Below are 13575 nucleotides of genomic sequence, written 5' to 3' on the forward strand. Positions count from 1 at the left end.
AAAAAGAAGTTGCCACAATGAATCCAGGAGAGCAAAATGGTTCGTGGATGGGAGCAGAGCCATTGGAAGGCAAAAGTCCAGGAATAACGGTTTGGAATCGGTTGTCACTAGCTGGAAGCAAATCCAAAGTAATGCTGGAGATGCTGGGTAGTGCAGAACCTCCCTGTTGCTCCAAAGGAGGGAATTTTTGAGGATGAGATGAAGCAGCGCAGCAGTGAAAATTCCCTGTGAAGGCACAAAGGAGGATTGTGCCTCCCGGGAACGGGAGAGGAGGTGTTCGCCTCTCCCGGGAAGTGTCGCCCTCAGAGGAGACTCCGTTTCACATCTCCTCCTTGGGAGCCGAGTGAAATCAATTAACTCTGCAACTGGAACCAATTAACCCTCGGAAAAGCACAGCACCAACACAGTTGCAGCCCTTAATAAACGGGATCAATGTCATAAATCCATAAATAAGAAGGGAAAACGCTGCCTGAGGGGGGGTGCCAGGCTCTGTCCTGTGGGCTCCTGGTTCTTCAGGGACATCAGAAGGATTTGGGGGTCTACAACCAAATGAAAACCTCCGAAAACTCGGGATTTCAGCAGCCCCGGGGGGTGGTTAAGATGGGATTCATCCCATGTAACTCCAAGCGGGGCCAGAGTCTCCGAGCCAGCTTTCCAAGCAGGATGAGGACAGATACCTTGAAAGAGGCACCTTCGACTCTTGTCCTGGAGCAGGATGAACCTCCCTCATCTCCGGGGAGGCTCCGCGCTGCCTCTGCCCCATTAAGATGCCAGTCTGTGATCCAGGGCACAGTGGGAAGATGGTGCCATCTGTGACACGGAGCGAGAGGCCCTGGCCTTGCCCGGCTCCCGGCCCCGGGAACAATGCTATCCCTCAGATCCTGCTTCTCTGTCTAGCCGCCCTTCCCTACTTCACTCCTGGCTTTACTCGGCTTTTTGCTGCCCTTTTTCAATCCAACTCACAGCAAACTGGAGGCTATTCCGCAGATTATCCATTTTTGCTGGGAATTTCCTCATGAATGAGGTCTTTCCAACAGCAACGGGCGGGGAAGAGGCTTAAGCAGCAAAATATGATTGGAAATATTATTAAATAAAATCACAAGTGCCCCACTGAACACACGGCCCCCCAGGCCCCTCCCGAGGCCACGCTCTGTGCGATGGCTCCATCCCACCCTCTGGGCACCACCACAACTTGATTTTTCCAGAGCTGTTTTCCAGAACAACTTTCTCCGAAAACAAAATAAAAAAGAATAAAGCTGCTTCTTTTATAATCCTGCACTTTCTATTTAAGCTCTTGCTCTTTTGGATTAAGGGAAGAACAACTCGCCATTAGGCCCTGCCCTGGTTATCAACATCACTCAGAGTCACAGGATTTATCTTACACTTCAAAAGATGGTCAGAACCAGTTGCACATGTATTTTTTGAAAGTTTAAATATCATATTTAATATCATAAAGCTCCCCCTTGCCTGGCAGTCAGGCACTGTGGTTCGGTGGTCACAAGCACTTACAGGGAGGGGGATTCTGGGAGGGCAAAAATGCAAATAGGAATCACTTGATCTGCTCACTTGGGGCTTTCAGGGGTTTCACTTCCTCCCTCCGTTCCTAAATTTTAGGTAAACAACCTCTTCTTAATAACCTTAACCAGGGCAATGCTGGAATTACAGGGGGTCATTGGAATCAAGCAGTTGCTGCACTGGTCACATCCAGGCAGCCCCACGGTCCGGACACAGGAGAATCCCAATTTCCTGAAGGTATGTTGCCACTGCCCCACATCACACTCACAAGGCCATGGCAGAGCCTTCTACTCTGGGTTTGCTCAGCAAAAAGACTCCATTTTGCCACAAAATGACTCAAATTTGCCCCAAAAAGACTCAGTTTTGCCCCCAATAGACTCAGTCTCGCCCTGCAGCGTTCAGATAATGAAGAGCTTTTCCTGTCTAGACAAATCACTTTATACACATATTATATATATATTTATTTTTTAATTTGACAATATGCTTGTTCCTCAGCTAAATTGAGTCTGTGGTTACAAGGAAAATGACCCTTTAATCCCAATAATTTCATGGCTAAGGATTTATCCCACATCCAGGGAAGCAGCACTGGGCACCTGAACGAGCGAACGGAGCCGGTGAGCTGATAAAAGCCACCCCAAACTCTGGGTTTGTGGTCTGGTCCCAGATATTTTTCCAGGCTAACTTCCTAGTTGGATCCCAACATATTCCCAGGGTTTGCTGCACACCCCAGCCAAGGGAAGCACAGGTTTTCCACACCGCCCAAACCTCTTAATCAGAGCTCGGCACGAGCGCGGAGCGGCCGCGCACCCGGCACTGCCACCAATTAACCATGTCAGCTCTACAGGCAGACACTGAGCAAGGAGACCAAACACACACAGAATAAAAATGAGGGGAAAATACGCGGAATATAGATCAGAAAAAAATATACAGAATATAAAGGAGAAAAAAATATATGGAATGTAAAGGAAAACAGTAGGAGAGGGCAAAACTGTGCTGTCCATCAGTGACCATGCCGGTTCCTACATTAATGCTCTAATTTGTCGTGTTTACAAGACAGCTAATTTTAGGAATGTGAATTTTCCTCTGTTTATCCAACAAGCCCCAGTATTTCCTAAGTAAGTGGATCTTTCCAAGGAGGATAAAATCAACAAAGGGATTAGAGGCAGAAACCCAAAGTTAAGCGACGTGTTTGCTGCCGGCTCCGACCCTGCAGGATGAGGAATGTGCTGGGCTCTGCTCGGGATTTAACACTGCATTTTATGTTTTTGAAGGAAAACAGTTCATCCGGGACAAGCAGGAGAGGCAAAGAGTGGGATTCTCCCGTGGGCAAACCCTGGACACAGGTCTCAGGTAACACTTAGGCTCTCAGGCCACTTCCTCCCAGCTCTGCTGGTGGATGTGCCTGATCAGAAAGGTAAACCATCCTTGCTCCTCTCCCAAAACCCCTGCTGTCAATTGCCCCTTAAAAAAAATGAGGAAAGCTGGGCTGTACCCTGTGGAAGTGCAGCTCACAAGTGCTCCCAAATCCCACCCAACCAGCCTCGTGGGGCTGGAATTACAATGACACTTGTCCCAGCCTCATCCCTGCATGTCTTTGTTCCCAAAATCCTGAAGAAATGAGTCTCTTTTGTGTAATGGCATTAGATCCCGATACTCCAGCCTGTCCTGTCACATCCCACGGTCACCACAAAGAGGAGCAGCGCTGGCCCATCAGCAAGGACAGAGGAGTTGGGGCAGCTCCCATGACTTTGCCACCTTTGCTCCACAGCGGGAGTTGTTCTCCCAGCGCCGACGTTGCCGGCAGGGTCTGTCCTGGCAGCGCTGCCGGACCCTCCAGCCCGGCGGCCCTGGCAGGTGCTCCCACAATCCCGGGCCCTAATTCAATCACACTCTGGGCTGACGTCAGGAAGCACAAAACAACTCCAAGGCTGTGTCTGAACGGGCCCAGAACCCCCGAGATTCAATTAGAGCCTTGATATTCCATCGGGAATCTTATTTAGCTGGATTTAATATCACCAAAGCCTCGGATCAGTTGTTTCTCAAATAGGTCGAGCGTATTTAAATGTACAGGCGAGGGGAAGAGCACGTCAGCCCCACGATCCCAAATTTCCACAAGCAAGCCTGGCTTTTACTCAGGAAAAACAGAGTCTGGTTTGCAGATGCTATAGAACAAAAAGAGCTGCATCCTTGTTTTCCTGCGGATTACATCCATGTCTAAGAATTAATTCGGCCATTTCAATGCTTTCCCGGTTTTGGACCCCTAAATGATCCTAGCAGAAATCCTGATTGCCACACACGTGATGTTCCACAGGGATTTGGGTTGGGTTTTTAACATACACTTTTCCAGGACCCCCAGGCCTGAGGTGGTGTAAGGGGAAGGATGCAAAGAGAGATCTCCTTGGGGAGTCTCCCTGGATCTGGGAATGAAGCACTGACGGAGGAAGGAGCACTGGGGCATCGGGACAGAGATCCCATAGGGACACAGGACGGAGCAGGAACATATATATGGGATACACACACACCCGTGACAAAGCAGGGACATACACACGTGTGACACAGCAGGGACGTACACACATGTGACAGAGCAGAGTGACACACACACACATGACAAAGCAGAAGGCCACATATACACCACATATACACACCTATATGATGAACCAGGGTGCAACATACACACACATGTATGACAAAGCAGGGTGCCATACACCTCCATGACAGAGCAGGGGTCACACACACACACATGACAGAGCAGGGGTCACACACACACACATGACAGAGCAGGGGTCACATACACACACATGACAGAGCAGAGGTCACACACACACACATGACAGAGCAGGGGTCACACACATACACATGACAGAGCAGGGGTCACATACACACACATGACAGAGCAGAGGTCACACACACACACACATGACAGAGCAGGGGTCACACACATGACAGAGCAGGGGTCACACACATGACAGAGCAGGGGTCACACACACACACATGACAGAGTAGGGGTCACACACACACATATTCCAGAGCTGGCTAAAGGGCAGGAAGGGCTGGAGCCGCCAGTAAGGTGACAAGAAAACCTTTACAGTCGCCGAGTGCAGCCAAATTCCACAAGGGCCCACAGAAAACCCAGCAGCAGTTTCCAGCACAGACAACTATGCACAGACAACAACAGGGAGCAGCTCCTACAGGCATCACTACCGGGAGCACAGAAAGGTGCAGTTAAGACCAACGGTGCTGTGACTGCCCCAAAATCCACCCAAACAACCCCAAGTTTCCATCCACCTACTCGGTGGAGGCGCAGCTCAACCGCTCCTTGGCAGAAGGAATAGACCCTCCCAGCTCTCTCTTCCAGGCTTTTCCTAGTTCCTGCAGTTTGCTGGGAAAAGAAATTCCACAGCAGCGGTGGAAAAGATTAAAAAATTAATTAAGCATTTGGTCATTCCAACCCAAGAAGCACCAGGCAGGAAGTTTTCCATGCAAACAGCTTAGTGATAAAAATTCAGCAGGGTGGTGTTACCAATCCAGGGATTTGGGCCCAAATTCCCAGGTTAGAAACCTTCGAGCGGCACAAGGGGTGGATTTTAGGGACATTGGACCTCCCGGATGCCCAAAAATAAGTCGCCTCAGGCAGCCACTTTTCCAAAGAAATAAGAGCAAATTGAATTATTGCAGGGGCTGGGATGTGCTGGCGTCATCCCTCCTGGCTGCCGAGGAACTCTGTGGAGTGGCCGCTGGCAGATGGCACATCCTCTTACATGTGTATTAATTTTACATGCTACGTCCTAGGAAACATTCCAGGTTATTCCTGCTCTTCTCTCTGGTGTCCACTGCCCTGGAATCTGGGAAAACATTGGGAAAAGCACTTTAAACCATAACTGCCTCTTACGGAACAACTGCAGGGTTTTGTTGGCTGATGGGAGCTGAGTTAAATCGCAGCAGGATTTAAATCCCTGAAAACCACAGGCCACCCGGACTCTCCCCTTTTCCCGGGATTGCAGAGCTCCAGATTTCCAGCTACAACAAGTTTACCATGAGGAGTAAATGTTTGATCTGTAAAGCTTCCAAAACTACTTTGTTTATCAGAGTAGACGAAGGGGGGGAAAAGAGGGAAAGGAATCATTTGGAGCTCAAAGCAATATTGTTTATAGGACAGCTTTTAGTGCTACAGGATTCCAGGCATTTAAGGAAGATTCCAGCAATTAACAGCATAAACTTCCACGACTTAATTCCACTCTATATGTTCCTGTGGCTTAGTTGTTCCTCTATTATTTCAGTTATTCCTCATTACAACACTAATCAGGAAAGATATTTGCTGATCCCGTCCAAAAAACATCAAGCAGCCTCTCCACAACATTCCTGGGATCCCAAAACAGGGGCTTAAACCCTTTGACTTTCTAAGTAAAGGAAAATATCCAAGTCATTCCCAAATTCTGTTTAAATTACAGAGGGGGAGTGATAAAAAAATTAAATCCCATTATTTTTTGGCTACTGCAGAAATAAGCGGTGAAAGAGGAAAATTTGGGGTTATCTGTGCCTATTCCATGTTCCTTGGGAATTCGGGCCGTGGAAGCTGTGTTTGCCTCTGACAAAAATCCATATGAATTTGGGAGTGGCACGAGCAAAATCCAGTGGGAAGAAGCCAAATTGCACCTCGTTTTTTTTCCCTGAGCAGGCTTTGTGCTCCCACTTAAGTCAAAGCCAGGCCCAAGTTGCCTGGTTTAACGGCCCCACTTTGTTCCCAGATCCCTGATATCCATGGGATAACGTCAAGCAGCATCCCTGCTGCTTGACGTTATTTGGGAAGGGCAAGCAGGGGTGTCCCCCCTGCAGGTGACATTCGGGTGGCTGCGGTCCCAGAGCAGATTCTGATTTATTACATCTGTTGCAGACGAGGTAACGTGGAACGAGGCTGCCCAAAGCACCTCCAGCTCCCAGTCTCCGTTATCCACCGGGAATGGCCGGGCTGCTTTATCTCTTTCCTCACCAGCCCTGGGCTCCCAGATTTCCATAGCCCAGGGACTGCAGGTGGCTGCAGCCCCGCAGTGGCCTTGGCAGCTACACTCAGTTTGCTCCTGCGAGTAAGAGCTGAGCCCCGGAGGAACCTCTGTGCTCTGCAAGTCAGCCTCCCGCTCCAGGGGGGCTCAGGTCACTTCCCAACAGCACAGCCTGGGGCTCTGGCTGCCCCCACAGAAGCGGCCGGGATAGGGCTGGAAGAGGAGGAGGATCCCGGGTAAACATAGCTGGAAGGATGGGAGGCAACAGCATTCCTGCTCTCCTTAATCATAATTACGAAACCTCAGGGATGGAAAAGAGGGAAGGAGTCCCTTTTGTGGAGCCCCGGAGTTTTCAGCAGGGAGAACGAGAGGGATATGGCACAGGGAGCTGGGGTCGGGTCCGAGGGGCACGAGGGTCCTGCAGCTCCACAGAGACCTGGAATTCCAAGGAGGGAACGTGGAGCGACGGAGCCGAGCCAACACCCAAAGCCCATCATCATTTTCCCTCTTTCCTGGCATATCCCATGGCAAACCTGGGCTCCCCGCCCTGGAATGGTGAGAGCTCCAGACCTGCCACACCACTTCCTTGATGCAGCACTATGGGCAAAAGGCTGAGAATTGCTCTTTGGGGGATTTTCCCCCTCTTTTTTATCTCTTGAATGGCTATTCTGCATCATAATCCCCTCCTTCCCAAATTCTCTCTGGTATGGGGTGTTTCTTCCCTAGCACACATTTCTGCTGGGAATACTGGGATCCACGCCGGCATCTCCAGGTGTGCCTCACCTGAGCAGCTCCAAAACATCCTCTGGATAAAGCCTCGATTTAATTCCATTTTTTTGGTGATCAACCACCAACAGCAAAATTCTGCAGCTTCCCCACACTCCAAAACCAGGCTGTGCTTAAAAACCCCCCACAATATTTGTCAGAATTTCCTCACAGAACATCCCAAATAAAAAAAAAAATGGACTTTAACCCGAGCTGGATTTGTGATTCCCTCATTAAAGATGTATTAATTTGTTGCTCTAATGCAGGCCAAGCCCTAATCAAACTAATGGCAAAATGAAAAGCGAGGATTTAAATCCTTTAAACGGACTTTGCTTTATTGGGAGATGCAGAGATGGGAGATTTTTTCCCTTTTTTTCTGGGCCATGGGAATGGGCAATGAGAAAAATCCCGCTTTTCTCCGCTATTCAGAGACACTCAGAGTGGGCAATCCAGAGCAGATGCTCCCAAATGGAGGTAAAATTCCAGGCTTTAAATAGAAGGAGCAGAAATCGAAGGGAATCAGGAAGATGTGGGCCCTGATTAATGGGTAAAAACCCGAAATAAGCTGAATGTGACAGACCCAGGGAATTCTCAGGGGTAAAACTGCTCCCCAGTCCGTCACCCCTTTATTTTATGGGGCCTCACACTCAAAGTAGGATAAATTTGTGATGAATTTGCTGGGGAAGGGGTTGGAAACTCTTCCCAAAATTTTAGGTGATGTGGGCAAATTCATTTTCTTTTGGCCACCGTCCTAAAAAAAGGGAAAACAAAGCAGAAAAACTCAAAAGCCCCCCCCAGGTGCCCGCAATGAATGTGCATTGTTCAGTGGAAGGAGCAGCTCTTAAATCACTTCACAAACACGACCCAAGGCGGAGGGAACTCCGGGGGAGTTTGGCTCCCCGGTGCTCCCAGTCCCGGCTCTCCCGGTGCAGGTCAGAGGCTCCGGCCTCGGCGGAGCGCCCTGTGCCCAACACCTGCACACATCAAACACGCTGCTGGGCCTTCCCTGGGCTCACAAAAGCCTTTCATGTGAAAAATGCTCCCTGGGAATGTCAGGGCTGGAGCTCAGGTTACATTCCTTTCTCCCTGCAGCCCTCCCCGGGCTGGAACACGGGAAGAAGCCATGTTTGTGGAATTCAAGACTCAAAGGCAACAGGGCTTTACTTTCTTTCCCCCCCACACACTGCAAATCACAACAGAGCATCGTGGATTAGCTGAGGGAAAAGCCCCCGGGATGACTTGGAGCAGGAATTATTCCCGCACTTCCTCGAGTCCAGCTAGTTTCACTTCCCTGCCTGGCATTACTTTTGGAGGCTCTGTTTTTCCCTCTTTTTCCTCCCTATAAGGAGTTCCAGGTTAATGCAGAGCAATGACATCTGAGGTTCCTCATCTCAATAAACATATTCCTAAAGAGGAATATTAAAATCTGGCTCAAACTTCCCAGGGAGAACTTGCAGGAGGAAAAGCAGGATCCCTCCCGCTCCCCAAACGCGCTGTTCCCAAAGTGCATCATTAGAATAATAAACCACGTTTGCCATTATTGACGGAGCTGCCTTCGGTCCTGCCACGGAGCACAGAAACCCCTCTCGGAGCAGTTATCCCGGTGTTATCCGTGCAATCCCGATTTCCCAAGCCCTGGCTCATCCCAGCCCTGCACAGGCTCCAGACAATAGCCACGCACCTCCATCCTCAGGCCACGCACCTCCCTGGCATCGCCCCCAGCTTTTTGGGAAGCACCGAGCACTCCCTGCAAAATTCCCTGTCGAATTACCGAGCAATAGATATTCCAAGAGGAAAATTCCAGTTATTTTCCCTTGCAGAAGCCCCCTGCATTGCCATTGTGCAAACACCCGGCGCTTCCTCAAGCTTCTCCTTCCTCCTCCACCACCAGGCATCGATGTGGACAAGGAATTCTGCTGGAATTCTGTCCGTGGGACAGTTCAGGTGTTGTTTTAAGTGGTCTTTATCTCCCTAACCCTCACTTCCTGCAGCTCATTAAATCATCCTCCTTGGCTACAGGAGGTGTCAAAGTTCCTCGAATCCTTTCAGCTATGGAGACAATAAAACACAATTTAATCACTCCCTGCTCTGGTTTGTCCTCCTGATCCAAGAGACTCCAGAGCTGAGGCTTGGGATGGAATTATTAAATATAACTCTGGGGTCACCCAGCCCAAGTGGTGGCTGTGCACGGCCCGGGCTCCGAGCGTGACAAATTGATTTGTCTGGCACAAACACTCCCCTGAAAACAAATAGAGTGGATATTCCATATCTGCCGAAATCGGCTCGGAAAATTACGGCGCAAAATGGCAAAAAATGGGATTAAAATCTACAGCTCGTGTTCGGAAAGTTGTTCAACCCCAAAGGCAAAATTCTCCAAGTCGCTGCAAGCACAACATAACCAAGTTTGGGGAGATAAAACAAACCCACGGTATTATTTCCAAAGGCTCCACAGAATAAAAGGCACAAAATGAGTGTTCAGGTGGCACCTGAGCTTAAAAAACATTCCACTGCAGACCAACTGCCAGTTAGGAATCCTGCTCTGGAAATCAAAAGCTGACTGATGACCCACTGCATTTAATGAAATGCTGGATAAAGAGAAGGGGTGCCTTGAATCGAGCAAAAGCTGGGAATATTGGGCATGAAATCCTTTGGAATGAGGTGGGTATCCAGGAGTAGTTTGCAGGGAAGCCGTGCCCGAATTCCCCCCTGGTTTGCCCAGGATCCGGGTACAAGCCGACGGCCGGAGCATTGGCACGTGGAGCTGTAAACACTGCAGCTCCCTACCTGAGGCTGGGGCAGGAACACCAACTGCATCCCGGGGCAAGGAAATGGGCAATAAGGATCTCTGGGAGTTTGCCTTCTCATCTGTCAGGCGCATAAAAGCCTCCCTATAAAACTGGAGTTGCCAGACAATTATTGTCCACACATGTTCCACCGCCAAGAGCTCCGAGATCGCTTTGTCATCCCACTCCCGATTTCAGGGACTGCTGCACTTGCCCGTCCAGCCCCACCACAGCCAAATAACAAACAAACAAATCCTGCTTCTGCAACGCTCTGATATTCACAAGCAAAATGCCCCAGCTCCAGAAAGTGACCGAAAGGGTTCCAATCACGAAAAATATTCCATCCTCTCTCATCCTAAACACTTCCTTTCCTGCCCTTTATCCTCGGATACTTGTGATTTCTATATTTAATTGCAGCAGCCTCCCATTCTGCTTCAGTTCTGACTCACCAAATTCATTTGCACGCGAGAGGTTTCAACTCTCATCCCTCCCAGACAAAGAGAGTCTTTGGAATTGGAAATAAAAAAAAATTCTCCGAGGCTCAAATTAAAAAAGGAAAAAGATAAACCTACTTTCAAACCAGAACAATTTTCATCAGCAGTTACACAGAGAGGAAGTTCAGGGGTTTTTCAAAAATCAGGAATGTGTGGCAGTGCTCTAAAAACCTCCCAGGCTCGTGGAAATAATAAAAATCAGAATAATCATAACCGGTGCTTAGGAATAATTCTGCTCCAATCCGAACGGATCTGCTCCCCACGAGAGATTAAAGCACCACAACAAAGGTAAAGCCCATGGAGAAATAAATCACAGCATTTGCAGCACGGAGGGAACAAAAAACGGTACCTACTTGAGCCAGTGAAATGTCCACTTGCCAAGGAAGTTGGTCCATTTTTCCCACTGCTCACGGGAGGTGAAAACATCTAAAAAAAAAACCAAAGAGGCGTTACTAGTGGAAAACAAGCGATTCCCGAGTCCTCTGGCAGTCCAAAGTTCCTTCCACGGTCCTCAGGAGTTTCTCTCCCCCGAACCATCGTTCCCCAAACGAGTGCAGATTCCTGCCAGCCCCCACCAGCACGCCGCTTTCCTCAGGCTCGTTAGCTTCCCAAACAATCTGCCCTTCCCGAAGACTTCGAGCCATCCCCGTGCCCGGCAGCTCTCCAGCCTGGGAAGCGGGGCTGGCTCCGCTCTCCCTGCCGACAAAGGCGGAAAAAGTTGGGATTGGGTCGCAACCTTGGCCATCAACGTAGCAACGTCCACTTCCATCCCGCTCCAGGATTTGCCTGGCATGTGGGAACCCAAATAATAATAATGCAAAGTGCCACCTGCCCTAAATTCTCATCCCGTCTCTCCCACCGAGCAATTGGAAGCCAGGCTTGCTCCTCGCCCCCTCTCCCTCCCTCTCTCGCGCTCCTCTCTCTCTCTCTTCCCAGCATTTATTCCGACCCTAATTGGTTTCTCCCTTCTCCGACGCGTCTGGTGGATAATACGCACCTTCCCTGAGTCAGAGCCTGCAAAAAGCCAGGGAACAAATGGGAAAAGTGCACCGACAAGCAGAGAGGGGGCTGCGGAGCTGCCGCGGGCTACGATTCCCGGCCAAACTTCCCGCAGCCATCCCTCGGAAGCCGAGGCTGGAGCGGCAGCACCAGCCTGGAGCACGCGGGGGAGAGGGGGGGGGCTCGCCGGGCTTTAGGAGCGGCCCCGCATCTCCCAGCGAAAGCTCTGCCCTAAAATAAATAACTAAGTGGATAGAGAGATATTCCTGACATATTGGGGGGAAGGGAGGGGAAGGGGAGAGGAAGGAAGGGGCTGGAGGGGGAGGGGGAGCCTGACAAAACTAGACAAGTGCACGCGTCCGGCGGAACGTTCGGCCTCCAAACCAGCCCAGGGGGACAAAAACCTCTTTCTCCCCGCGAAAAGAACGCCCCAAACCCCTGCCCAGGGCCGCGCCGAGAAGGTCGGAGCAGCTTTAGCGCCAGCAGAAGCCAGAGGAGATTTCAGGGAAAACTTTAAACTGAGACAGTCGTGGATTTCTTTGCACTTTCCATGTGCCAAAAAACGAAACAAGGGAAGAACCGAAAGGAGAATATCAGCGACTCATTAGCAATTAATTAGTTCATGTGCCAACCACGCTCGCAAATCTAAAGCACGGTAAAAGTGCAATATTGGTATGGAGGAATGATGAGAAATGGTCAGTTTTCGGGGCGTTTCTTCTGGCAGGAATTATTTAAGCCATCCGAGACATGAAACCAAGCTGCTAACGCGCCTACATCTCCCATCACACACAATCAGAAAGACTCCAAACACTCAGCTTGGATTTTTTTTTTTTTTAAGCAAAACCAGATATTTACCGTGCTTCTAGCTGCTGATTAAAAATTGCCCAATGTACTTAGAGCACAGTTTGGGGTTGGTTTTGTCGCTTTAGGGTTTTTTGGGGGGGGAGGGTTGGATTTTTTTTTTTTTTTGTTAACAGAGCAGCTAGAAGATTTGGGTTTTTTTAACAGCTGTTGCTAATTTCCACCGTTGTTTCTTACCGCACTGAAATCCAGTAAATCACTCAGTTCTTTGTCCGTCCCTAAGGCAGCCATTCGCTGTTGGTGATGCATTTTAGCAAAATCACACAAACCTAGAAACATGGAAATAACCGCAATCAGAAATCCCGAGCCTTGCAGGAAACACAGTCGGATTTTGCTTTTTTTCAAGGGGGTTCGGGGGGTGGGTGGTTGATAAGAAGGAGGGAGGGAAAAAAAAGATGGAGGGGCAGCAAAAAAAAAAACAAAAACACCAAAAAACCACAACAACAAGAGAAAAAAAAAAAAAGCGATATTGTATTTCCAAAGAGGCGAAACCCAGGAACATCCACTCTTAAACCCAAATCCAGAGGAGAAAAAAACAGGCAAAGCCTCGCTCCCGGAGCATCATTTATGCAACAGGAGGTTCAGCGAGGAATGAATGAGGATCCCAGAGAAGAAACTACAGCCATCCGCTCCCAACTTTTTCCCTTCTCCTTCTTCCACGCAAAGGAGCGTTTGGAGGCAGAAACGGCAAAGAGCGAGAGGAGATAAAAAAAAAGGCACGGCGAGATGCGAAGTGCAGGTTCCGGGGGCGGGGGGGGGCAGCGGGGGACAATTAGCCCCGATTCCTAATTTGCGGAGAGGAGGGGGGGGATAAGGCCGACAACAAGCCGGGAGCGGCTGGGCCTGTGCGGAGGCAGCGCCCGGGGGGAGGGGAGCCGAGGGAAGGGAAGGGAAGGAAGGGAAGAGGGAAGGGAAGGGGCTCGGAGCCCAGCCCAGCCCCGCGGCCCCGACCCCGGAGAGCCCCGGCGCCGCCTCCGTACCCGCCGCCGCCGCTCATGGAGCTCCGAGAGCGGCTCCCGCCCGCTCCCGCCGCACTTTTCCAAGGATTCCACTTTGGATTCGCCCGGCTCGCGCACACACATGGCGAGCGCGTTTATACGGGGCCGCGGGCGCACGTGACGCGGGGACTTGGCCGGCAGGAACAAGGTTTTTCCCCCCTTT

At 50.1% G+C, this 13575-nt stretch overlaps 1 protein-coding gene across 1 annotated transcript in view; it reads right to left on the bottom strand.

The window, feature by feature from the left end:
• Window positions 1-12779, bottom strand: part of TCF4 (transcription factor 4) — a 114775-nt gene extending 101996 nt beyond the window's left edge. The window contains 2 exon segments of the mRNA XM_032676026.1: window positions 10908-10980; window positions 12592-12779. Coding sequence (XP_032531917.1) covers window positions 10908-10980; window positions 12592-12693 — 175 coding nt within the window. The 5' untranslated portion in view covers window positions 12694-12779.
• Between the last annotated feature and the right edge of the window lie 796 nt (window positions 12780-13575).

The sequence above is a fragment of the Chiroxiphia lanceolata genome, chromosome Z, assembly GCF_009829145.1.
Source record: "Chiroxiphia lanceolata isolate bChiLan1 chromosome Z, bChiLan1.pri, whole genome shotgun sequence".
In the NCBI taxonomy this organism is placed as follows: Eukaryota; Metazoa; Chordata; class Aves; order Passeriformes; family Pipridae; genus Chiroxiphia; species Chiroxiphia lanceolata.